Genomic DNA, 27,325 nt, shown 5'->3' on the forward strand with positions numbered 1-27,325 from the left:
TCCCCTCCCTTTCTCTGGATGAGGTCCCAAGGATTCAGCTGACCTTCAGGGATGTCCCAGCCTTGGGGTGCTGCTCAGGGCCAGCTCATGCCCCAGGAAGGCTGGCTCTCCTCTCCATCCCTCCCCCAAAGGCCAAAGGAGGACATGGGGTCCTGGGCTGCCCATAGCCAGCGGGGGCAGCAGGCATCCAGCTAGGAAGGCTGCCAGCTCAGCCCTACAGCCCCAGTTCCACTGAGGGCCTGAGCTACAAGGCCAGCCGGTCTGCCTCCAACAGACAGAAATAAATAAATAACCACGGCGCGCTTCAGAACGACTTCCAAATTAAGAGCTGCACGGTGCTGTCAAGCCCCTGCCAGCAGCGTCTGTGGTACCTTCCGTGCAAAAACGTATCTCGGCCCATTTATTAGAATGATGAAGGCAAAGGGGTCTAAAAATTGCACTCCTTCCTTAATGAGCAGCCGAAGGGATCGGTAAGCATAATTTCAGAGGCCAGTAATATTTTATATAATCGCCGAGTGGTTTAAATTGAAAACCCCCAACTGAATCAATATTTACTGCATTGAAACGAAATGAATAGTAATAAGTCACTAAGCTCCCTGTCCTGTTTCATAAAATAAAAAATTATAAAAATGAGCACAGGCGCAGGGAGGCCATCACATTAACTTTTACAGCACTTGGGGAGCCGTAACCGCCTGTTCTCATAAAATAAAATTCTAAAAAACCTGCCAAAGGAGACCTGCTTCAGCACCATGTGGGGAAGCCCAGGAAACATGGGGCAAGGGAAGGGGCTCTGGGAGTCATCCCCATGTGCCCTCCACTGGGCCAGTGTGGGCTTGAGACCCTTGCTCACAGGCTGACCACACCTGGGGCCCACCAGACTCCTCCTTCACAGGGGACGGGGGCCGCCTCTGCAGACTCCTGCCTCCTGCGGCAAACATCGTGCTTTGGTTTCTTTACCTGATTCTCAAATTCCAGAATGTCAGCTAGAACATGAATGAGCAACCCTGGCAGTAGGGACAGATGTGCTCAGTCAGCCCAGTGTCTGGCCAGGTTTAAGAGGGACACATGTGAGTAGGCAGGGAACAGAGGGTCAACAATGTCCCTGAGATGTGAGCACGGGACCCTGCTCCACACAAAATGGGAAGGAGCCTGTAGACCCCAAGTGGGTCCTAGCAGAGTCAGCACAACCAGGGCCTGGAATTCAGCGATACTGGTGGGCAGCAGCACCTATCAAGAGCTGGGCTGGCAGGGAAGTGCTCATCTGGGTGTTCTGCATTCTCACTTGACACTGAACAGAGGCTGAAGGAGGGCGCAGGCCTTGAGTGGAGCCCTAGCAGACAAGCAGGGAATGGCAGTCAGAGAAATATGAGCCCCCGAGGCCACAAGCCCCCATACCTGTGCCCACCATGGGACTCTTGCGCCTAAAACTAAGCCCCAGTTAGGCTGACCCAGCAAGGGGAGGCATGCGCTCCTCTGGCTTAGGGATGGAAGACAAAACAAAACACACACTCAACATGGACACCTCTCTCACAGAGGAAGACAGAGCTTCGAGGTAGCCCATGAGCATCATCAGTCACCAGGGGAACCAGAGACGGTGCCACAGGCCACAGTGTGCAAGCCAAGGCGACCAAGACCGCAAGCCTGGCGGGAACAGAAAGGGTTCACTGCTTTGGGACGAGGCTGGCCTACTTCATACAATCTTGACGGGCACTTTGCCCAGGCCCCAGCAGCTCCTATCAAGAGCTGGGCTGGCAGGGAAGTGCTCATCTGGATGCCACACTGAAGGGCAACAGGCGCCAGCAGCCCTCACTCATGCTTCCCGAACCAATACCAGCTCTAGAGCCCACCCAAAGAGGGTCCATGCACCATGTAGCACAAGGTGAGGGACACACCTTGACAGTAACCAGCAACCACAGAGTCAGGGGACGGTCACACACGTGTCACTCCAGAACAGGCGAGCCAGCCCACTGTGCAGAATCTGAACGGGGCACTGCCAGGGCTAGAGGCACACTGGCAGGGAGACAGGAGTGCACCTCCACAGAGGCACACACTGCACGCACGGACACTTGTATACTCACAAACTTGGACACCTGGACTTCCACGTCTAACAGTATGCAAATTTTACCTGAAGAAAGAACCAAGAACCAATGGGAACTCTGGTTGGTATGCTTCTTTTCTTGGTGGTAACTGCAGTTCTAAAACCTGCACTTCAGGCTTGAGTGAATAAGCACATGGCCACGAATTGAGGCTGGTGGAGGAGGGTCGCCCACCCCAGGCAGTAGGGTTAGAGTGTGACTGACACTACAAGCAGGCACCTGTGCGTGTGTGAGGGCGAGACCCAAGGGCCAGGAGCAATGACGCACAGCAGGACATGCTCGCCCAAGCCTGGGTCTCAGCACTACTGGTACTTGGCCATCGGGGCTGTCCTGTGCATCATAGAGAACCAGCTGGACGTCACAGCATGGCAGGGAGCCACGATACTGCACATCCAGGGCCATGGAAAGGAAGTCCAGGGTGACTCTGAAGCACCCTGTCAGGCAGAGAGTGAGGTAGCACCCAGGGAAAAACAGCCACGTCCAAGGTCCCAGGGTGGCCGGGAAATGCTTCCCAGGCCAAGCACAGACCAAAATAAATGATGACAACAACAGATTGTAGCAACGTGGGCCCTAAGCTGTTATAAATAAGACGCATGTAGGACAAAGCAAGGGGTCACTGCTTTGTCAGTGCCACCAAGTAGCACAGAAGGAAGGTGGGGGCGAGAAAGCCACAAAAAGATGTAAAAAACCGCAGGATGCGGGAGTGCTCTGTTCTCCCCACGCTGCTCAGAGCACTCTGCACTTCAGAAGCCAGCCAGCAGCTCTGGCCCTAGTGTCCATGCAGGGCAGCCCAGGGACACACACCACTGGCCATAGTTTCCCTGTCAAAATACCTCATTCTGCAGGCATCAGATGAGTCCAGTGGAGGGACATTCCGCACACCTGGTCTCTACTCTGAACATGTGCGTGTAGCAAGACTACACACGGCCTCAGAGGCCCCTCCTGCTTGGAGGCTGATGTCAGCCAGAGACATGCCCTCACATGCGAGCACAAGGGGCACACAGGCTCCAAACGGTACAACAAAGAGATTGGGACAAATGCCAACAACTGGTAAATTCAGGTAAAGTATGTGTGGAGATTATATGAAATATTTTTGCAACTTTTATGCAAGTGTAGAAGTATATCAAAATACCAAGTAATCTAAAGATATTAAACGCAAGACTAGTTAGGAGAGGGAAGGAGAATGAACCCAGGAACCACAGGGCGACACTCCTCTCTCCTACTAACACAAAGTGAGGAGAGAGGCAGCCTGTGGTTCCCTTGGGCCAGAAGCCAAAGAGCAGGTCAGCTTCAGGCATGTGGAAGCCCTGGGCCAGCATCTTCCACCTGCCCAGACATAGTGCCACGGCCTTTCAGACCTGTCACAAGCAGTTGTCTACAGGCTGAGGTCTTAACAGGCCTAGGGTGGGCAGGGCAGACACTGTGCTGTAGTCAGCAGGGCTCTGGGCACTCAGTGGCCAGACCAAGCCTGGACTCGGATGTTATGCCTGCCAGCTGACCATCCCACAAGGGGAGCCGGAACAGGGAAGCTGGCCTACCATGTCCAGGGCCACTCAGTCACTCTAGAACCTCACACTTGCCCTCCAAGGCCAGCTCCCTCTGCTCGAGGTCCCGCGGAGCCTCTGTGTAGGCACTTGCCTGGCCTCCTGTGTGGGCTCCTTGGCGTCTCCCAGCACGGGGCATGCCACTTCCTACGCCAGGGAGCCCCAACTATGCACATGGCTGCTCACTCACTGACAGGGGCCACAGCTACCAAGAGGCCCTGAGAGCAGTCTCCAGGCCCTGCTGTACCTCTCAGCCCAGGGGATGGTGCTCTGCTGTGTTACAGCGTCTAGTCAGGCAGGGCCCTGAGTCAGGAGCAGGCCTCAAACAGCACTGGTGAGTGAAAGAACTACTGGATGAGCAAAGGAACAAAGCAGGAGCCCTGGACCCTGGCCAGGCGAAACAGTGCCTCTGACCGAGGCCCTGGGCAGCGAGGCATCGTCTCCCAAGAAGCCAGGCCCTGCTTACTGCCAGGTTCTGACCCAAGCTGCAAAGGCTCTGACTGGAACCTCTGTGCCCCTCAAATTGGCACTTGAGGGCATGTCTCTGTGGCTGAGCATCAACCTTTAGGCAGAAGGGGATGCCAAGGCCTTGCCTGGTCTTGCCATGCTCACGTGCCTAGAGTGGAGGCCAGATATGGTGCAGAATGTTCCTCCATTGGGCCTCTCTGATGTCTCCAGGCAAGTGAAATACAAGGGTGACCTAGTTAAAAACCTCAGCCCCCACAAGAGACCCTCTATGCTGACCATTTGGAGGCCTGGCTCTCCCAGAATCTGCAGTACCAGACACTGCACCCTTTCCTCTTGGCCTTGAAGAAGTACTTCAGATTGCTTGCATCCAGACCTCCTGGCCTAGGGCAATGCTGTGGGTGTCTTGACTTGTGTCTTTAATGCTGATACTGAGGTGAGGAAAGGGGGTCAGGGAGGTTGTGGTGGCTCCTAGGTCTCGAGGAGTACCAGGCACCCAAAATGGACAGCAATGCTCCTAACCATGTTCTCGCCACATGTGGCACCATACTCCTGGATGGGGGTCCCCTGTTGTCCTGCCATCGCTACCCAGGCCTATTGATACCCCATAGTTCAAGGGGACTGGGAAATGGAGCTAGGCTAGGACAACCCTGTAAGAGTGACAGGCACAGTGGAGGATCTGGAACAGGGCTTCCTGGGACCAGGGGATAGAGAAAGAAGGCTGAAGGGCAGAGCCATGGTTTATACGCAAGTCCCAGAGACTCTCGTGAGAAGCCCCTTGACCTGCTCACACCATGCAGGTCTGCCTTCTTGGGGACCCTACCGGTCAGGGCCCCCACTAAGCCCAAAGTTGCTGTGAATGCTGAGGGACTTGGAAGAGAAGCTCCAGGCCTCAGGGGAAGCCTCAGGAAAACTGGGTGTCCTGGGTTCCAGGACGAGGGACAAACAGGCCTGATAGTCTATGGCACTGAGGGACTTCAGCCTTCAACAAGACTTCAGCTGGGAGAGTAGCCTGTCCAGGCCCAGCTCTGCCATGGCAGTGCCACCCTTTCCTCCACCACTCACAGCCTGTGGTGCACCCCAAAGCTCAGTGTTTGGAAAGGGAAAACGGAGACTGGGGTAGACAGAAGACAGGATGAAGGCAGCAGTCCATGCAGTCTACCTCCTAGGAAGCGTTTGGCTAAGCTGGCTCCCAGCACTCAAAGCCTACAAGGGGAGGACCCGGGGAAGACCTTCCTGTGACACTCCACAGGGGGCTTTCCCTGGCACTGTGCTCACACAACAGACACCACCCAGCAGCAGCTTCCCTGAGGACCCTGGAAAGCAGGCATGGAGCAGCCCAGCCCAGGGGCTCCTTCCTGAGGAGTTAGGCATGGAGCCAGGCAGCTACACGAGGCACCATGATCCTATATAGCCCCTCTGCTGAGACCAGCAGGAAAGCCCTGCCCAGCCGAGGAAGCACTCTTGGCAAGGCGGAGGGTCCAGGCCAGGCCACCCCTTCTCACAACACAAAACCAGGACAGCCCTGGCTGCAGGTCTGGCAGAGCTTTCTGGGTCACAGCTGCCCTTGGCCCTTGTAGGCTGGCCCTGAAGCAGGCCTTCTGGACCAGTACCGGTGCTGGCACTCAACACAAAAGCAGTGGAAAGGGCTCCTTCCCTGAGACAGAGACACTTTCATTTTTAATAGAACCAATTCAAAACTCTGCTACTCCATTAACCCAAACCAGAAATGTCAATCCCATTATTCTAAGCATTTCACAGGCATGCGGCACTGTCTTCAGCCCCAGGGTCCTTTAGACTGTTTGTATGAACTGCTCACAAGCACAGCCACTGTGGGGCCCTGGGCCACTACCCAGGTGCTCGGGAACTGGACTGAACCAGGCATGGCTGACAGCAGCCCTTCAACACCCCCTACCTCCAGGGGTTAGGGTTGGGCGAAGGTCCAAAGCACCCTGGGCTCCATGACCAGGGAAAAGTTGGGGGAACAGGCAACTCACCCCTAGGAGCAAACCCTGGAGATGTCCACAGGTGGCTCTGAGGTGTGTCCAGAGCAATGCTACTATCTTGGCAGCTGCTTCTCACCTACCCTAATACCCCCCTGGCCAGCCCGTGGGGCTGCCTTTCATGTAAACCCAACCCCTCCACGTCTCATCACCAGATGTCAGCAAACATTCTGGGCCTTCGCCACGCCTACAGGAAGGCCCTGCTGGCATAGACTGTGCTGCCTTGGCCCATCCATGTGGGCCTGCCTCCAGAGGAACCTTCTGTGAGCCTGCCACCCCAAATCCACCCATCTTGGACAGGTCTCAGGGTCTCTCCAGCAGAGGCCGTTCCTGAGACCACCTGCTTCCTGACTGCCTTCCCCCCAGGACCTGCTGTCTAGGTCCCTGCAGATCCCTGCAAGCCACTAAACCTACATTTCTGCCACCCTTAGTGTCTGGGGCCATTCCCAGCTAGCCTGTCACAGGGTCCCAGCCTGGGCTGAGCCAAGCAGGGCTCTAAACACTGTCAGGAACCAGAGGATGAAGGCACGAGGCAGGCCTGCCAAGGCAGTGCAGACCCAGGGAGGACTGAGAGGGAAGCAGTCCTGGAGGAGGGAGCACCCGTCTTGTGAGGGTCACCCCAGGCTCCTCGCACAAACACACCCTTTGGGCCCGTCAGGAGGCTGTGGAATCTCAGCTCCAGTTGGTCTTGGCAGGGCACACCTTGGCATGGACTGAATGTCTGTACCCCTTAAAGTCCCTATGTTGAAGCCCTAGCCCCAGAGAGCATGCCTCACAGCTTCTCCCTCCTCTCCTTCCTCTTCCTTTCCCTTTCTCTCCTTGCCTGTGACAATGACAGAAGTCCCCCAGTAAACCAGAATAGGCCCCCACCAGATACTGAATCTGTGGGCACCCTGATCTCAGACTGCCAACTTCCTGAGCCTCGAGAGGTGAATGCCTGCTGTTAAGTGGGCAGCTGGTGATGCTGTCAGGGCCGCCATGTACCATGGAGCAGGCAGGAGGCAGAGCAGTGCAGTGGCTGGTGGCTGGGCTGTGTGGGCAAACCCCTCATTAAGGAGACACACAGAGGGGAGCACAAGGGAGCCAGGACTACCGCAGCAGGGACGCCTCCCGTCGCCAGCCTGAATCCTCTTTAATGAGACGTCACTTCGGAGAAGTGTTTCAGAGCCTTTCAAAATCTTGGCCTAAACCTCGTCAAACTGCACAGAGATTACTTAAGATTTACTGCTCAGACACAAAATAAAATAAAATAAAATAAGGCAGCCCAGCCAGCAAGAGCCTGTGACAGGACCATTTGTAGTCGGACGGAAAAGCCTCCGATTCATCTGCTTAAGCACAGCAGCTTCTGTTTATTTCGCACTTTCATGTCAAACGAATTTAGAGAGAGAAAAAAAGTGACAGGCAGTTTAGGGATATAAGTCACATTTCAGCTTCAGTTCAGATTAATGAACTTGCTGGGAGCTGGCAACGACACAGCAAATCCACAAATCTCAGAACAACAAAAAACTGACTCGTGGATGTGAGCCCCAGTCCTGGGAGGGCTCGGGAGGGACCCTCTGCTGGCCTCCTGCCTGTGCACCTCAGATCCCAGGCCTGCTCAGACACGCTCGGAGCCCCTGGGCTGGTTCTGGGTCTGGCTCCCCAGGGACAGGCCCTGTGCCCAGGCGGCAGTGGTGATTCAGCCCTCAGGACTGCCACAGGAAGATGGGGGAGTGCAGGGCAGCCTGTGCTGTGGGTTCCCAGGGACTGGACCTGAGCAACAGCTCTGTCCTGTTGAACCTGTCCAGTCTAGTTCCCCAGGCAGGAGACGGGCACCTCATTCCACAGAGCAACCTGATCCTACACAGCAGCCTCCTAGGGCTGGGTGGCACACGGCCTGCACTGCTCCCATCATCTCCTGTCCCTACACCCAAGCAGCCCCAATGCCAGACGTCTGCAGGACAGGATGGACGTTAAACCACCGACACTGCCTCTCAAAGGCAGAGTCCTTTTTGCCCTCTCTCTCTCTGTCCCTGGCTTATACATGCTTGTCCGGCCAGGGCAAATGGCCTCAGTGGGCACATGGATCCTCAGAGGTGCTGGCTGGCAGCACCCAGAAGACCTAAGGGCTCTGCTCAGCAGCCTCTGGCCTCCTGTCTGGACAGGGACAAACACTGACTAGCTGAGACAATCTAAGGCCACCAGCTGACTCCCAGATGACCTTCTGTGCCCCTGTTGCTCCATGTCCAGTGCAGAGAGCGCTAGTGGTAGGAGGGAGCTGCCCATCCCTTCCTGTAAGCATGGCTGTCAACAAGGCTCACAATGCCTGCCACCTTTCTAAGGTGCAGAGAGCAAATGCCTCACAGGGCAAAAGAGTGGGGGCAACAGCCGCAGTGGGCAGCTACACCACCACCCATCTCAGGCCTTGGAGCTGCCACAGCGAGGGGAAGAAGAGCTTCTGCAACTTCCCCAAAGCAGTACAGATGATCACCCTGTGTCCTCTCCCCAGAACAAGAGGAGCCCAGGGCACAAAGAGCTCCCCTTCCCAGCACAACAGTGAGGCCTGAAGAGGAGTCCTGAGGGCTCTGGCTGGTCCAGCAGACCCAGGGCCTCTCCCAGACCCCTCTCCAAGTTGTAAAAGCCTTGGCACTCAGTAGGGAACAGAAGGAAGGGAGGGGCACAGAAAGGCCCCAGGAGAGGACTGGCAAGAGCTGCCATAGGCAGCAAGAGAGGAGTTCTGGGGGACCTGCCCAAGCTTCCCCATAAACGGTGCTGCCATTTCCCTGTCCCCTCCTCCATCAACAAAATTCCAGGCCCTCAAGGTGCAGTCCTTGTCCTGTGCTTTCCACCAGACTCAAGCCTGGAAAACCTCTCCAAGGAGGACAGGGACATGCCAAAGCCGAGGAGCAGGAGTTGTGTGGAGCCGAGGAGGCCTGCTCAGCACGTGGCCAACAGGCTGCTCACCAGGCAGCAGCCCCAAGGACTCTGAGGCCCCATCTGACTCCACACAGGTGCCCATGGCCACTGCACTTAACCACCTGCCATCCCCTCACAAGGGCAGAATAAGAAACTGAGGCTCCAAATGGAAAGAGGCTTGCCCATGGTAACTCAGCCCATCGTGGGATGGCAGATTCCCCTTCCCTCTCGAGTGACCAAATCTGTAACACAGTGAGTGTCTGCCAGGGGTGAACAGGGGCCACCCCACACTTGAGCTAGCACCTGGCCACTGGGCCACCCTGCCTCATTTCCCACCTGTGTCTACAGCCTGCCTCCCAGGGTGGGGGACCGAGCACAGGTAAGTAGAGTTCAGGTAGCCAGCCCTGCTTTCTTACCACTGCAGTAGCCTTTAGTCTGTGGTAGCTTGAGTCCCATCACTGGCCTAATCCCTCCCACTGCTCAGGGAGGGGCAGAGTAACTGCAGGGTCAAGGCCACAGTGAGGTGAACCTGCCAACCACATGCAGGTGGCCCTGGCTCTGATGGAGTGCAGGCAGTAGGAAGTCAGGCACCAGCTCAGCCACTGGACCCAGAGTCAGGCTCTTTCTGCTACCTCAACAAGCCAGGCCCAGGCACATGCAGCCAATAGCAGGCCAGGCAGCTGGTTGGCAGCCACACTGCTGAGCAGGCAGCCACATCAGGGCATGATGACCTTGGGGAAAGAAGGCCCAGCCCACTGGCAACCCCTCTAGCTAGGCCTCCAGAGACCTGCATTCATCCTTCAGCTCAGCTCCCTTCCCCAACCCACCCCAGGCCCAGGGATCATAACCTCAAGGGTCCTGGATGTCTAACAAGGTGTTGGACAGAACCAGGGTAAGGCAGTCAGGAAAGAGAGAAAGGGCCTCTTCACACACCCTCCCAGGGGAAGCTCCACCCTGCTTCCATGTGCAGGAAGGGCACTGAGGCCAGGAGCCCACAGTCAGGCTACTGGACAAGGACTGAGGGACTTGAGCCATTCAAGGGCACTGTCCTCCCTGCCTCCTGCCCAGCCACACTCACAGCTGAGCCACTGCCTACTCTCTACCTTATGAGCTCAGTTCCGCAGAAGGTCTTGCAACTCACAGCTGACATGCATGGTGCAGGTGCACATGCAACCCTTGGGCCACACCAGCCACCTTCCTGCAGGACCTGCTCACCCACTAGGGCCTGGCCTCAGGTGCCTGAGGAAGGTCACCTCAGGCCCCTGACCATGCATGCCCCTGGGAGAAGAGGGGCATCAGGCCAAATGCCAATCACAGGAGAGGAGGTTCTCAGGAGCTGAAAACCCATAAATCTGAACCTCATTCACGATGATCTGGAGCTCTTATTAAGTAAATTAATTTAAGTTAATTTAGCTCGATCATGACTCCCGATCACAGTGATTTAGTGAGGGGGAAATTGCATTAGGAAAGGCCATGCTCACCAGATAGAGAAACGGAAGAAAATTAGATCCACTTAGCAATGTGAATTAATATGGAAATAGCAGGTGTAAATTTAACCTTATCGAGAGAGTAAAAATTATCTTCATAAATTTGTAGAAATAGCCCCCAAGATGCATATAAATCTATTTAAAACAAAAATATTACAAAAAGTGCAGTAAAATTAATTTAAAATATACTTCCAGCTATTGCCTCCAGAAAAGCATCAGGGCCAAACCTAGTGTTGCCAGAAGTAAGGGAGGCCAGTAGGCCTCAGACAGAAAACTGGGTGGGCTGGCCTGCCACAGGCCCCAGACCCAGACAGGGCTCTGTCCACACAGCCTGGTGTATCCCCTGGGATTGGCCTCAGGCCTAGAATCCTTTGGGGAGCAGCAGGGGAAATGGCCAAGCAGCCACCATATAGAGGGTGGCAGGACCCTGCATGCATCACTTGGCCCAGTGGGCCTGCCCCACAGCCTCTGGCCCCTCCATCCCCCAGAGCTGGACTTGGCCACTGCCTGCTTCCCATCTCCCCACCACTCCTCCCCAGGCTGGAGGTGGGATGCTCCCACTGCAACAAAAGGAAGGGACTCTTGTGTCTTCCAGGGCCTGGCTTCTGGGGGCCCAGAAGTTGGGCCACCTCTATTAGTGGATGGCAAGACCTCAACCAGAGGGAGGCCCCAAGAAGGCAGCACAGGCTCCTCTTTGGGGGCTGCCCGCCCATGCCCCCACCCCCCCACAGCTTTTGGACACAGCAGCCGCAGCAGGTCAGCATGTGCTCCAGCCGGGGCGGGGCAAGGAGGAGCTACACAGCACTGCCCTCGACAGTCGACACACTGGCAGCTTCCAGACAGGCTACTCAGGGCCTGGCCTCTCAACAGAAGTTTCTCTCTGAGAGATGACCAAGGGAAGACCATCATGGGGTCCCCAACTGTCTGGGCAGTGGCTGCTTCCATAGCACTGCACAGGAGGCCCCACCAGCTAACAGGCTTGCCAACAACAGGGGAGGGTGTGTGCACACGTGCACACGCACAAGCGTAAGTGTCTTTGTGTGCGTGCAGTACACACAAGCTGGCCATATATCTGGTGCACAAATTGCCAAACAAACAGAAAAAACAGGCTGTTTGCCATGGTGTATAGCCAACATGCTATACACCATGTAGCTCCCTGGGCGCACTCTGTTCCTGCACCCCTGGGACCCCACCTGCAGCTCCCAATGCCCAAACAGCCCAGGAGTCTGGGCCAGATTCTCCTACCTGGACAGCGAGAGCCGCCTGGCTCTCCAGGAGGGTGAAGACAGGGTGAAGGGTGGGGCACTGAGAGAAGAAGCTGGCGTCTTCTTGACGATGCGGTAGCGAGTCTTGATCACCTTGCTGGCGGGTGAAGTCCGCAAGGTGTGCATGCCGGCCACTACAGAGAAAAGTCAGCGCACAGGTCAGCTTAGAGGAGGTCAGCAGGGGTCCTGGGGCCCAAGGCTGCCCTTGAGCTGGCCATCACATCACCCGCTGGCTCCAACCTGGTCCTACATGGCCCCATGGTCCCAGAGAGCCTGGCAGCCAAGGGTTCGGTGTGGCCTCCAGGAGAGTGGGGCACAGACTCCACATATCCTCATAATCACAGTCACCTGACAGGCAGGGTGAGAATGCTGTGTGACCGACTGCCTAGCCTAGGGGAAAGCAGAGAAGCCCAGCAAGCCAGGTAACAGCCCACAGGGGGGCATCCCAGGTGATCATCCATACGGGGAACCCCCATTGCTCCCCCAGGCTCCAAACTCCAGGGCTGGTACAGGAGGCTGGGGCAGATGGTGCTCCCGCATTGTGGCCCAACACGTGGGAGGGGTCCCAGAGAGCTCACCTGCTCTCCAGGCACCTTGCCACCACCAGCCCAGGCAGATTTATGTACTTAATCACTGTTTTCATAACATTCTGCAGGGCGATATCCACAACAGCTTTTTTTCTTGCTGAATGTTTCAGGCAATTAGCAAGGATCTGTTTTGCCTGAGTTCCTTTCCACTTGATAGCCGGCAATTTCTCCATAGCTTCAAGGAACGAGTCTAATTGCCCGACTTTCATAATGTACAGCTCTAACTGCCCAGATAATTAAAGCTTACACGGCCACCTCTCATGGCTGTCCCTCCAGCCCTGGGCACATGGCCCCAAGCAGGAGCCCCTGCCTGGTCTGCCTGGGTGGCCTTGGCTTCCCTCTAGTCTGTGCCCAGCTTCCCCTTGCCCTGAGGACCCTCACCTGGCCCCCCTCCCTGCACTATATGCAGAGCAGCAGCTGCTACAGTTCCTCTGACCACTTGCCCAGAGCTCTGCACCAGCAAACCTCCCTCAGCCCAGACTCCTGAGGTGGCACCATGGCCATGTAGTCCTCAGGAAGAGCAGGGAGCAGATGAGCCCCGTGCCCAGTGTGCCCTCACCCATGCAGCCTGAAGTGCTATTGCCCCTCCTCGTCCAGATGTTGGCAAAAGCCCCTCAGGGTCCCCCCAACTTCTACTGGGGTTGTAACCTCTACCAAGGCCTCCACTAGCCCACATGCTGGTGGGTCAGGCAGAGGGCAAGGCCACCCAGAGGGCAAAGCCACCCAGAGAGCCTGCCCCAGGGGCGCAAGGGGAGGGAGTGTAGGCTGCACCTGCCCAGCCTGGATCAGGGGGATGGTGGGGCCAGGTTGCCTGAGAGTGGTGGATATGGGGCCACTTCTAGTCCCCAGGATTGAAGGCACAAACTAGAGGCAGCTGCCCACTGAGGGGAGGCCACAGCGACAACTGGATGCAGCCAGCTCCTTATGCCTGCCACCACGCCCGGCAACAGAAGCCCTCCACCTCCCCTCTCTCTGTCTGTCCCCCTTGCTGTCTCTCCCCTTCCCTGCCTGCACCCCTCACCCCCCAAGCCTATGATGACAGTGACTCTGGGGTAGCAGGGCAAAAACAGGAACTTGGAATCCCCTGGTCCTCACTGAGAGACCAAAGCCAGTGAATCTTTAGCCCTGAGCTAAACGTGCTTGGTACACCAGGGACAGCCTGGTATATAGTGGGTGTCAATAAATAAATGTTTGTTGAATTGAATTTTCAAGGTCTTACAAGCAAGGAGAGACCAACAAAAATCAATAATAGCTAGTTCCAACTAAGAGCTCAAGAACATGAGATTCCTTAAGTTATCAATAACCCCAAGCCGACCTCAGCCCCCATGAGACCAGCCCCAGGCTCCCTGCTTCTGTCTGAAAGAAGAGGGCAGCCTGGTCCAGCTCCTGCCTGTTTCTCTCTTTCCCCCACTCTCTTGTGTGGCATCTTGCCGGGGAGGGGGTGCCCACCAGAACACAGCTTAGGGCTCTACCTGCCTGTTCCCCAACCCCAGGGTGCCCAGGTGTACAGGGAGGCATCAGGCCACCCACCTGCTGTTCTGCAGCCACCTCTGACTACATTCCATTCAGGCCTCCAAGGGCTGCCTACCTTACTGCTGGGATAGACCACAAAGCCAGGCACAGGCACACCCCTTGGTACCACATAGCCAGGCTCTAGCCCACTGGGGCCTGCGCTCCCCTCCTTTAGCCTGGGCCAGGGAGTCCCCAGACCTGGCCAGGCTCTGCTCCCAATCCCCAATGCACATCTTCGCCTTATCCTGACCTCAGAGGTCAAAGTCCATTCTCTCCCCCTGGTCTGGCAGATACTACCTCCTCTAGGAAGCCCTTGCCCCCTCTACCCAGAAGACACCACTCTGAATTCCAGAAGCTCATCCCCAGATGAAACAGACAGGAACAGGCAGCACCTGGATGGCAGCAGGGAGCTGAGGCTCTGGCCTGCCCTACCTGCTGGGCCCACCATCAGGTCAGACATCTTCAATAACTTCCTGCACTGACTCACTAGAGCCCAATGACCCTGCCAAGAAAATGCAAGTAACAAAGCTGACCCCCTTTTAGAAAGTGGCCTCTAGTCACCGGTCAGGGTTGGGAGGTGTGCTTGCCACAAATCCTCACCTCTCCTGTGGTTCTGGGGGGCAGGCCTCCCATCAGAGTGGGACACAGAGGGGAGGACACAACCCTCGCTGGCCCCACAGTGGAGCTACGTCCCCTACAGCCTGCCCAGCGGGGGACTTCGTCCTGCCCTTCCCAGATGGCAGCGTGAATGCACTTAGTGACCCTAGAGGACACAAGCTAAACAAATGGGCTGTGGGGTCAACCTGGGCCAGGACCCAGAGACAGGCAGGAGCCAGGACTCCTAAGACTTTGCCTGGTACACAGAGACTCCGGAAGCAGGCTGGGGCCGCCCCGTGGGCAGAAGGCAAAGCTGCAGGGCTGCTGGACAGCCCAGCTTGCAGACAGGAAGGGCCTCGCCCTCCTCCTCGAGGACACAGGCAGCCCACCCCTTGCTGGCTGAGGGTTTTGTGTAGATAATCATGTTATTTAGATAGGATGTTGGTTTAATTCCCTTCATTACAGACTCCCAGGGCTGTGATTTTTTTCTCTGCATGATGTATCCCCCACGGCACGCTTCACTCAAATCAAGCCCCTTGTGCCTTTATTGCCGCCAATGCCCGCTCCGCGTTATCAGGCCCACACACGCAGCCCTCTCCGCCCGCCGTCCAGAGGTCACTTCTAATGACTAATCGATCTCATTAGCTTTCCTAATTAAAAACTTTACTACCGCAATGGAAGACAAACTACAGAAAAACTGCTGGCATCATATTTGAATGGGATATGAGCCCCATCTATCAGAGGGCTCCAGCTCCTGCCCACAGCACTGCCCAACTGCAGACTGCATCCTCCTCCTCTCCCCTACTCCCAGGAAGGGCTGGGGGCCCGCAGGGGTAGCCTGAAGGCACCCCAAAAGCTAGTTGTACAGGAGTACTTCATTCTTGGAGAGCAGACGGGGAGGAGGCCACTGGGCCCAGAGAGGTGGGACTGCACTGGGTAACAGGAGGTGACAGGAGCCCAGCAGTCAGATTCTACCCCATCACCCGCTGCTCACAGTCTGCATGCAGGTACACTAACCTGGCTTTCCCTCCTTAGGTGGCTCCACCACAGATGGCGAAGTCCTTCAGACCAAGGTCACACTTTTTTTTTTTTAATTTGTCACATATGACAACAGAATGCATCACAACTCACATTATACATATATCACACAATTTTTCATATTTCTGGTTGTATACAAAGTAGAGTCACATCCTTCGTGCCTTCATGCATGTACTTATAACCATCGCATTCCACCGTCTTTCCTACTCCCATGCCCCCTCCCTTCCCCTTCTCCCCTTTGCCCTATCTAGAGTTCATTTAATCCTCCCATCCCCCCCCCAGGCAGCATATTACAGATCAGCATCCTTAAATCAGAGAAATCATTCAGCATTTGTTTTTTTGGGAGTGGCTAACTTCAGTTAGCATTATATTCTCCAGCTTCATCCACTTACCTGCAAATGCCAGGACATTATTCTCTTTTAATGCTGAATAATATTCCAGTGTGTGTGTGTGTGTATATATATATACACACACACACACCACATTTTCTTTATCTATTCATCTACTGAAGGGCATCTAGGCTGGAAGGCCACACTCTTAATCTGCTTTAGTGCAGATGAGAGTTGAGAAACAGTTCAGATTTTTATGGAACTGCAAAGGGAAATAACTAGCTAAAGAAAATGAGTTGCTAATTTCACAACTGGTTAATGAATAAGATGAACCTGGAACTACTACTTTGTGCACAGAACCATTTGAGGTGAACCCAAGAGAGAAGAGGTTGCCCCCTCCTCCTCCACAAACCAGCCTAGGAGCCGAGGAAGCAGCACCAGCTGTATCAAGAAAGCACAACACAAGTTGGCGCTCAGGAAGAAGCCGCAGACCCAGCTTCCTGTCCAGAAACCCCTAGACCCCACTGACACCAGAGCCCCAGAAACAGGCAGGGGAGCAGGAGGCCTCTGTACTAAGGCGGCCCATAGGAAGACAGGAGGAGCTGTCCCCATTGCCCTGTTCTAGAAGCCCCTAGTCCCAGCTTGGGGATGAAAACAACTAGGAAATGGTCCCTGACTCACACCTGAGCACAGAATTTGCAGGGGTCAGCCACGAGTCACCCATGCCAGTGGGCCAGGAAGATAGGGCCTCCAGGGAGAATATGACCTGCCCAAAGGGACCCTGGAAACCACATCAAGTTCCTAACAACAGGGGCCCTAGGGAGTAGGCCCATATGCAGGCAGAGTGGGCAGGGCAGGGGCAATCAGGTGCTAGCTTCTCAGGCCTCTGCAGTGTTGCCCAGGCTGAGGGCCTTTCCTGGGCTGAGGGCAGGCCACAGGGATAGCTGCTGGGCTCAGGCTTTCCGTCCGGTCAGGCTTCTGCCCCCAATCTGGTATGATTCAACTTTCTTTGTACATTGCCTAATCTGCTTTTTATCGACAGCTACCCTGACACTTCTTCAATATCTCCAAACTGTCTATGTACCCTCCCTGGCTGAAGACAGCCCTCAAAGGCTGTCACGGCTCAGCCCTTTAGAAGCCATATTGATTTCTGCTCTCCTGCTCCATACACCTTCCTCCCTCCCAGTCCACTTACATCTCAGCTGACAGCACCCTTTCCCTTGGCCTCTGATGTCCCCTTGAAGGGAGGGCCCTGGGGCCAACCCCACCCCAAGCTCTGGCACAGCAGCCCTGAGCAGTCAGCATTACCAGCCACAGCAGCTTCCACAGGCCTTAACTGCTTTTCCTGGCACCGGTAGTCCAAAGGGCCTTTCCTTCCCCCACTAGCACTGTCGTTTCTGACAAAATGCCAGCTGTGTGCCAGCCTAGGGCCTATCCTGGTACCCATGCCCTGAGAGAGGTGACCTGAGCCTGAGGTGCGAGCAGTGAGCAACAGCCACGGGCCCCATCCCTCCACTGGCACAGCTGGGTGGCAGAGGGCTGCTGAGTGCTTGATAGACAGGTAGGGTACAGAGAACCTGGAGGGAAGGCAGAGGTCCCAGGTCAAGTGCTCCCTAGCAGGCACATGCACCACCACCCACAACTCTCCTGTGCCAACCTCCCCTGTAAGGCCTCTTCCTCCATCTACCTCAGGCACCAGTTCTGCCACCCACAGCTCAGGTGGCCACACCTCCACACTCATAGCTGCAGGACTTAAGGCAGAAGCCTCCTCCCAGATCAGCCTTTAGTTGCCAATCAGTGTGGTTACAACAGACAGTGTTCCACAGAGCAGGGTACACCAATGAGTGGCACCAGGAAGTGCACCTCCAGAGCAACTCTGAGCCTGGCTTCGAAGGGGCACGAGAGGCTGGGGTTTCCAGGCATAGGCCAGGATTACTGGAGAAGTACAGGGCCTTAAGAAGTAGGGACAGTCCTAGGCAGGAGTGCCCTGGCTCCTGCTGGCAGAAGCAGGGAGCGAAGCTGGGGGTGGCTAGGAGTTGGGAAGCTCCCCGCAACCTTGGCTGGTATGTGCTCACCCAGCACTCAGTAAGCACCTAGCTCAAAGGCTCAGCCTAAGGGACTATACTGTCCCTCCTTATTCAGATTAAGAGAGTGCTGAAGGGCAAGGCTGGACAACAGTGGGAAGAGGGGCCCGGCAGCCTATCTGGGCCAGGATGTGCAATATGCAGAGAACAGTAGAAGGGAGGAAAAACCTGAGCGCAGTGACTGCTGGATAGATTCTCAGAGGGCCCCGAGATAGCACAATGGGGCTCCCATCCCTTCAGGCCTCTAGTTTCACTCCATCCAAGTCCCACTTCCTGGGTGAGGGCAATAGAGGCCCTTTCTCCTTTGCTGCAGTCAAGAGGAACCCCAAGTTCCCCTAGGCTGCTGCAGACGGGCCGCACACTTCACACAGGCAAAGGCACGCAAAGCCCGCACGCACTCTGGGGCCCTGCCTACAGAGCCAGTGCAGCACGCAGTGCCAGCAAGGTCTGTCAGGCAGCCTCCTCTCCAACAATTGCTGAATTGCACTCTTAGAAAAATGGCTACAAAATCTTAAACAGAACGTGTGGCATACATTTCTGAGAGGCCTCTGCTCCAGCATTTAAAACCGTGACGTACATCTGAGCTGTCTGCAAAGGCTGCAGGCCTGGCGGGAGCACAGTGCCCATTACTGCAGCCAGAGTGGAGGCAGTGTCAGCAGGATTTCCTGTCCCTCGCTGAGGGTGGCATAGGCAAAGTACCTCTCCTGGGGTAGGAGAGGCTCTGCCCAGCACAGGCAGGGAGGTCCTACCCACAAGCCTGGGGTATCCCAGGCAGGGCAGCCCAGTTCAGCACGTTATAGCCTATGTGTGGCCTGCTGGGATGGAGAGGACTGCCGGGGTCTGGAGCCACAGCAAGATCCAGCCAAGGAGTGGAAGACGAAGTCGGCCAATTCCCTATCACAGTGTCTCACCCCCGCCCCAGAGTGAGGGCCACTCCACTGAGACATGTTTCAAAAGGCAGGGCTTCCAGAGGAGCCATCTGACGTGCACATTTGTGGGAGGAAGCCAAGAAGATAGCCGAATAGCGTGAGCTCAAATACTCATGTCACAGTGGGGCCTCACACTCCTTGTGGGACACCTAGGCCATCTGACCCCACCACTCCACCCATCCCAGGCTGCCACTGTGGTCCCTCCTGGCTCAGGCCTGCAGAACCAGCCTGCAGCCTGCTCCACCCACAGCAGACCCATAACAAAACATGTCTGGAGTCACAGCCTGGAGCCTCACACCCTCAGCCCTCAGTATCTGACTGTGGCTTTGCCACACAGCAGGCTTGCTCCTGCCCAAACCACAAGTGCACACAAAGGACACATTGTGTGGGGTCATTTCCTACTTCCATGGCTCAGCTACCCACTTACCAGGCAGACTGACCAGCAGCTCCTATAAAATGACAGGAGCAGGGCCACTCATGCCCTGCCTGAATCTCTCACTCCTGTAGCTGCCTCAGTTCTGTGCCAACCTAAGCCACGTCACCACACTAGGACTAGGGCACTGTGCTCTGGGGCCAGCCAGAGAGAATAACAGTCCCAGGGACCCAGCCCTGAAGCCCCTGAGCTGACAGCTTAGGGGTGTGTCTGGGGGGTGAGGCGCCCATATGAGGCACCATCAGCCTGGTTCCTACAGACACCAGGCAAGGTGGTTTCTCAGCATCCCAGGTCCAAGGGAAAGGAGCCTGCTGGGTGGGCAGTTCAGGGCTTGGTGCATGCCTCAGCTCCCAAAGACAGATGGCAAAGAATGGCTGCAGACAGGCCCAGACAGAGGAGAAGAGAAGTGAAGAAGATGAGAGAAATGAAACGGAGAGCAGCAAGCAAGGGACAGGGAAGAGCCCTGTGCTTCTGGTCTTGGAGAGGCAGTGTAACCAACTCTACCATATGAACCCAGGTGATGTGAAGGTCAGACTCTTAGCCTGGACCCAGGCCTGCCCATGGGCTCCTGCCTTACCCTGCCCAATCCAGAATCCCAGCCTCAGCCTCCTCCTCCCAGCACCCAGCCAGACATCTGCAGCAGCTGCTCTCCTCCTGAAAGAGCATGGACCCCAGGGGAGAATGCCCCACCCACCTTGCCTCTGGCCCTCCGTCTTGGCAGGTGGCCAGTAGCAGGGCCCTCAGGGTGCAGCAAGGGAAAGCAGTGATCGGTGGTGATGAGCACGGCACTGTGAGCTGATCATGCATGACACCCATTCCCTGCTGGTGGCCCAGGGGGCTGTGGAGGCCAGACAGCTCCTGGGGAAAGCAGAAGCAAAGTGGGCCCAGCAGGAGGCCTCCTCCAGGCCCCTCCACTGTTCTGGAGGGAAGGATGTGGCAGAGGGTTGTTTCTGCCTGGTTCTGGTCAGTTCAGATAGAACATCCCTGCCCTGAGAAGGGAGAGCCCTCCATCCCCCACACCCTCGCAGAACTCAACAGTGACAGCCACAAAGCAGAGCTGAGGGGCACACCAGCCTCTCAGTATACTAGGGGAAGCTGGCAAGGCCTTAGAGGTGAGGAACAGCCTGCCCATGATGCCAGTAAACAGGTCCAGATCGGGCCAGGCTAAGTGGGCACCTGTACAAACAGCCTTTGCAGGGGCCTCTCAAGGATATAAAAGGGCTCAACTCCCACAGTCCCCAGCCTGGAAACAATTGAGGCGGCACCCCACATCCTCCATGACAACCTCCACTGGTGTCCACAGAGCCCTACCTGCTTGCACACAGGGGCAACGCCCACCCCAGGGCCTACCCATACTCAGTGTCTCAGCTCCAGGCCACTTCCAGTCCAAGTTGCAGGTGCAGAGGGTACCAGGGGACATGGCTGCCTCCTGTTCTTGCCATGATAACTCAGCAGTATTCACCTAACAAAGACCCCTGCCCACCCTCCTTTGAGAATGGTCATTCATGTGCTTCCAGGGTCCTGTCCATTTCTCTAAATGAGCCAGGATGGCAGCTAAGGCAGGGGCTGCTGGTGAGCACCCCGCCCCCACCCTGGCGCGGCAGGAGCTGCCAGGGACTGTGGTCTAACAAGCTTCAGATGTGGGATAACTGGAATCACAAAGTATGAATTTTTATGAGCCTAATAAATCACTCCACTTTTCTTGCACTTGATGTTTCCAGTGCTTCAAACCCGGGAACAGGCCTATTATAAGCAGAGGGCTGAGTACCTCACACCTAGTGATGGCCAAAGCAGGGCAGCCGGATCCCATTCTCAGCACCCTCAAATACCCTGATCCTGAATGCTGAGGCCACCAGAGGCCCCCTGGGCCAGCAGGTCACTTAGCAAGGCAGAGCAGACAGTGGGCTCATCAGCTGCTAGAACAACCCTACAAGATCCCACATGGGCAGAAAACTTGCCTCATGACCTGGCCAGCACAGAGGGAAACGCTAGTCACACAGATGGCTGCAGGGCCAGGCCTCTTGCCTCCCAGTCAGAATCTATGTAAGATAGTGACATGAATGTGCGTGTGCATGCGCGCGCGCTCACCCTGACAGAGATGGCAGAAAGATTCAGGCCCTGAGCGGAGGAGTGGGTCTATCAAGTGTCATAACCCAGGCCCATCCAGGGAGCCTGGTTGGGGACTGAGAAGCTCCAGCCACTTGGGAGCACCCCCAGGTGATGTGGGCAAGCGGCCGCCATAGGAAGGGAAAGCCCTGCACCCCTGCCCACAGCTGGCTGCTCACCAGCCTTCCTCGAAACACCATGGAAATGGGGATCCATCTTTGACAAACGCTTACAGGTTATCCAATCACAACAGCAGCCCAGACAGGGCCATAAGTCACCCTAAGCAGCTGTCCGCACAGCAGTCTGACGAGTTTGGGCAGCTCAGTGATGACAAATAACTGCTGCCAGTTGCCCTGTCCCCCTGTGTGGGATCCGTGTTCTCTGTTGTTCCACGCTACCTGGTGTTTAATGACAACACTGTCAGCCTGAGACACGGCACCACTGAAGCCGCCACTGCTGCCTCGGACTGTCAGAGCCCTATTAGAGGGAAGATTGAGACCCTACTCTTCCTAAAGTCACTCGAGCAACACAAGCAGCTAGTTCCTGTAATTATTGTGCGCAAGCCATCGATCGCGCGCTGACACCTGACCCGCCTGTATGAAATGGGAGTAGTTTGCTGTGTGACAGTCACTATAGATTACAGAGGGTGGGTCTTCACTCGCCTTTAGCCATCGCTCTACCTGACCTCAAAAGCAGGGCAGGGGAGAAAGGAGGTGGCATTGCCCAACAGCACAGGGTCTCCCATGTGCTGCGTGTCCTCCATCGCAAGGTGGGTCAGCAGAGCCTGTCAGACCAGGAAGGCGACACCTGATGAGTCTTCCTGGCCTCTACAGACTGGAGTGAACAGTGCAGGGGCAGTTGAGGGGATTCTCAGAGGGTGACCACAGGCCAGGTGAGGCCCAGAGCAGGGCCCTGACAGGGTGTGAACCAGGCGTGAACCCTGCCTCACCTCCCCCCGGGCCCTCCTGAGAAAGGGGCCAGGCCAACATGAGCTCACTGGGCAAGTTCTCGGCCCCAGCTCTTCCTCCCTTCCCAGCAGCCCCTCCCAGCTCAGGGCCACACCCAGACTGCTCCCACACTCCTGGGCTGCCTGGATGGAGCGTGGCCTCCCCCCAACATCCTGTCTGATCTCAGACCCCAAGGAGCACCTGGGATAGGACCCTTCTTCCCTGGGGCTGGGAGCCCAGGCTGGACCACTGTGGCCTCTTCACCCTGTCTGCTCTTGACTCCTGCTCCCTCTCTAAATGTCTAGGCCCAGCTATGGCAGCACACGTGGGAAGAAAGGGCAACTTGCTCCTCAGCTTGGCATTTCTATCCCTATATACACCATGATCCCAATTCACACAGCTGGGCGCCCCCTCTTTTCCACAGGATGCTTATGTCCCCAGGACCCTGGGCCCCCTGTACTCATGAGCTGACCAGACTCCCAGACGAGTGTTGGTAACAGGGCAGCCCCAGAGGACAAGGCCTGCCAGGGCTTGCACAGCAGCTCAGGCCTAAGTGAAACTCAGGAAGAGCCCCTGGGGCCTCCTCAGACCTTAGAAGCAGCCCCTCAGCATAGACCTGCATCCCCTCGATCACAGAACTGCTGCAGGGGAGGCCCATCCACAGGCTTCAGGCCTTTCAGAGTGAGCACCAGTGATGTAGGTGCCACAGGGGAGGGGGGACCCTGGGACCCGTGTGCAGGAGACCGCTCAGGAATCCAGACCACTGAAGCCGCTAGGTGGTTCTTGGGTAGCCAGGCTAGGAACCAGCCTCAATTTGCCCCAGGGAGCACTGAGACTATTCCCCCCAACCCTGGCCATGAGCTGCACCTGACCCTTACATGGACAGTGCCAGGCTGGACTCTGAGGTTGAGGACAGACAACAGTCTGAATGGCCAGGTGTCCTGTGGCCCCAGCTTCAACGTGCAGTCCCACCTTGTAGCTCCCACAGGACAGGGCGTCCTGTGTGCCTCAGCTGGCCTTCTCCTGCATCTCTCCTCTGCTTCCCAGTCACAGCCCAGGGAAGATGCTTCTGAGAGAGCCTGGAGTCATTATCTACACAAAGCAGCTGCAGTCAGTGGGGAACTGTATGTTCCTTCGGAACCCCAGACCACCAAGACTTTCTTGATCACTCTTCAGTTTCCCTCTGGGCCACTCCTTGACATTCTGGTGGCCAGAGGAGCAGGGCTACAGGGCAGCGAGGGGAGCCCCTGGAGTCAGGCAATGGGTGTGCTAGGCCCCATTCATCTGTGGGCCACACAGCCTGCCCTGTGGACAGCACCAGGAACACACCCACCATGGTGGCTGGAGATGGCAGGGTAAAGCCACACCCTTAGGACTGCCTCAGCTCATGTCACAGCTTCTAAAAGGCATTTATACACTTGATTTTGCTTTAGCATGCACACATGCACAAACAAAAACTGCCTACAGAGCTGCGGCACTGAGTTAACAGCACAGCCCAGGGCCCTTGAGAAGATGGCAAGACCTTCTCTTACCCTAGCCCAACAAAGACCACGGGGAGACTGGGGCTCCCCCAGCCGGAAATAGAGCTTTGCTGGTATGCCAGCCCATCAAGGCAACACTGCCCTTGAAAGCAGGGCCATCCTCTTCTCTGGAGTCCCCCAGTCGCGGCAGCAGCAGTGCCTGCTCCTGGCTCTCAGGGATATCTTGGAAGAGATATCTAGGAGCAGAGAGGTTGCTAGAGCAGGGAGCAAGGGAGCCACACCAGGCCAGGCACAGAATGTCCCGGAGAGAAAGGGGCTTGGCACAGCACAGCCCAACCCAAGCCTACGGAAGCAAAGGGTCTTCCTCCCTGCAAGGGCCTTGGCATGAAGGAGTAAGGGAGAGGGGAGGCGAGGGGTGTGCTAGGCTGAGGAGGCTGTGGACACCAGGGCAGTCCACATTAGGTTAGGGTTAGGGCAAACAGCTGCAGTGTCAGGCTGGAGACAGGTCCTCAAACAGGCCTCATCAGCTGCAGCCCCCCTAACTCATCTGCCTGGCGTAAGAACCAGGGGCCCCAACCCCTCCCCACTCTGGGCAATGGTATTATTTCAGGTGCCACAGGGGTTGTGGCACAGCAGCCAGCCTGCAACATCTAAATGGGCACCAACAATCTGGCGGCCCACCTAACCCCACCCACTAGACCTGATAGAAGGAACTTGACTGGGCTCCTAAGCTCAGGTATGGGGACAATACTGCTGTCCCCACTCACCTGGAAGACACAGAGGCTAGGTAGCCTCCTCCAGGGCCCAAGGAAGGGCCCCGCAATGACCACCTGCACCTCATATGCCCCACAGAGCCCTGATCCTATTGCAACCTTCTAGGCATGTAATGACAGAAATCTGTGATACGGCCACAGCTCAGAGGGGCTCACCAGACACCCCAGAACTCACTCTCAGCCAGGGGAGCACTTCCTGCCCAAGTCCTCAGAAGCCCAGGCAGAGCAGGGCTGAGCAGTTTAGAGTCCCTACAAGGTGTGCAGTCCTTCCTTTCTTTTCTGTAGGCCCAGCTGAGATCCTCGAGCCCTCCCAGGTCAGCATCATGGCTCCCAGATGGGTAGGAGGCAAGGCAGCAGTGTAAATCTGCAGCCACCTCATGGCCCACATTGGTATCTTCACAGGGCCATTCAGAACTCCAGGGCATCCTGTGAGTCACACACACAGTGTCTCTGCCAGCTGCTGGGTCCCCCAAGTCTTTACAAAGCTTTCTTCTAGTTGCTGGGCTCCAGGAAGTAGCTGCAGTCATGCTTTGCCCCATTCTCTACAGGCAGCCTCACCCTGACACAGGAGCCAAGGCTACTGCTCACTCCCATGGACACCTACCACTTAACTGCTCTGCAGCTGAGGCAGAGAGGGCAATTAGAAGAAAGCTGCCAGGTCCCATGGCTGCTGCAGACCCATGCAGTTCAGAACACATCATGCATGAGAAGAAAACAGCAGCCCAGTACTGACCCACAGGAGCAGAGCCCACAGACAGGCTGCTAGGAGCTGGGGGTCCTGGCCACAGAGCCCACAGCAGCCTGGAGGACCTGCATAGATGCAGGGAGGGAGGGTACAGCCCTGGATGGGAGCCAGAACTCTGGTCTATTCCAGCCCAACTTGTACACAGCAGCCTGACCCTGGGGCAGTCTTCCTGTCCACACATAGGCAAGCAGGGCACTCGGGGCAGCATATCTCCCAGATTCCTTCTAGGCCCACATGTTAATGGGCTGGGAGAAGCAAGTGTGCTAGGGACACAGACAGCAACGCACAGTGCCATACCCCATGGATGCCCCTCAGCACGTTTCAGATGGGCCCTGGAGCACGGTGACCAAGACAGAGCAGGCCTAGGTGGCCCTGAGCCCCACTCCTGCAGTCCTTCCCCTCAGCACAGCAGCAACAGGTGAGAGCTGATCCCAGAACACAACAGCTGCCAAACCCAAATGCACTCCCCAAAGCCAGGCTGGGACCTTCATGGCCCCAGAGAGAACCACCTGGGAAGGGCCTGGCCTAGACACAGGCAGGAGCACAGCATGGCCTGGGCTCCACTGCACTACCACATCCACCTGGCTGAGGGGCTCAGAACTCACAGCCCCATCCCCAGAGCCCACTCCCCTCACACCAACAGAAGGGAAAGTAAAGCCCGAGATAAGATACAGAGCAAAGGTGGCTCAAGGGGTCCATGACGGCCTGTCCACTGGCCCCAGGAGAGAAAACTGGGCCCGCAAGGTCCGGGCACAGAACCAATACCTCCACCTGCGCAGCCCTCGGGGCAAAGTGGGCAAGCCATGCTCCCTTGCACTATGGCTGTGTGGCTCTGGGACTCAGCAACCTGGAGGAGATAAGAGAGAATGGGGAGGGTGGCAGTCTGCCTCGAGCCAGGAAACCCCCCATAGCAGGATGACCTGACCACCTCCCTGAGCTGGACATCTTACCCCAAGGCTGCAAGGACTAGCCAGCAGTGGAAGCAAGTATGTGGGCCATGCCCATCCCCTTGTCTCTGTACAGACCCCCTAAGTCAGAAGCTCCAAAAGGGAGCCTGAGGCACAGGGCTTATCTACAAAGCCAGGGCTCCTTCCTGCCAGGTCTGAGAGAAAGACTTTCAAGCAAATCCACAAATAACTGGACACTTAATGATCAGAAGCTGCTGGATTTATAGTCATTGTACCCAGTTATAGATTTCCTTTACACATTCCATCAATTCTATGCACTTAGACTGTTAAATTTGGAAGATCATGGGCCCTCAGAAGCTCTGGGCCACATTGCAGGTGATACCCAGGTGGCTCTACAGGGCCCAGATGTGGCTACTGTTCTTTCTCAGTCCCTCTTGGCATCACCGACTCTGCCACCCAGGAGGCTCTGCTCACGACTGGCGAAGGCACTAGTCTCCTGCAGGGAGTAAGTTTCTTGTCAGCAACAGAGTCACGGTTGGCAATCACTGAGGGCACTGTTGGCCACCACCCTCTCCAAGCACACAGAGTGTGTGGAGCAGAAGGTCACAGTGTACAGAGACTCCTCTCTCAGGATCTTCCTAACATCTAGAAGCTCTGACAGCTGAAAAGGCACACACAGCCTGGCCCTTTCTGAAATAGCAGCACCCACATAGCTGGTATTCCTCCTTAGGCAAAGCCACCAAAGTGGTTCAGCAACCAAAGAAGGGAAAGCTCTCAGCTCAGAGTCCAGCAGGCAAGGCCATCCTTGGAACCCATCCTTAGAGGGAATGCCACATTGACATGCTCCCAGGAGTACACAGGCCAGGGAGCTGCAGTCATGGAGGTGGGGAGGCTGAGGGGCCTGGGGGCTCCAAAAGAGGATGGCCGGCCAGCCAGCAAACACTGACAGTCAGCACAGTGGCTCCTGCGAGGAGCAGAGAAACGGGCCTGGCCAGGTCTCCTAGGAAGAAGTCCTCCATCAACCCTGGCCCTGCTCTCCCCGGGCTACCTGGCCGAGGGCTGCCCCAGCCACAGTGGGATGCAAGAGTTGGACAAGACCCA

At 56.3% G+C, this 27,325-nt stretch overlaps 1 protein-coding gene across 2 annotated transcripts in view; it reads right to left on the reverse strand.

The window, feature by feature from the left end:
* The window catches only part of ZC3H3 (zinc finger CCCH-type containing 3), an 82,588-nt gene that overhangs the window by 38,971 nt on the left and 16,292 nt on the right, over nucleotides 1–27,325 (reverse strand). For both annotated transcript variants that reach the window (XM_081266889.1, XM_081266888.1), the window contains exon 4: nucleotides 11,736–11,889. In XM_081266889.1, coding sequence (XP_081123015.1) covers nucleotides 11,736–11,889 — 154 coding nt within the window. The remainder of the gene's footprint in view (nucleotides 1–11,735; nucleotides 11,890–27,325) is intronic.

The sequence above is a fragment of the Spermophilus citellus genome (genome assembly GCF_964194105.1).
Source record: "Spermophilus citellus genome assembly, chromosome: 14".
Lineage (NCBI taxonomy): Eukaryota > Metazoa > Chordata > Mammalia > Rodentia > Sciuridae > Spermophilus > Spermophilus citellus.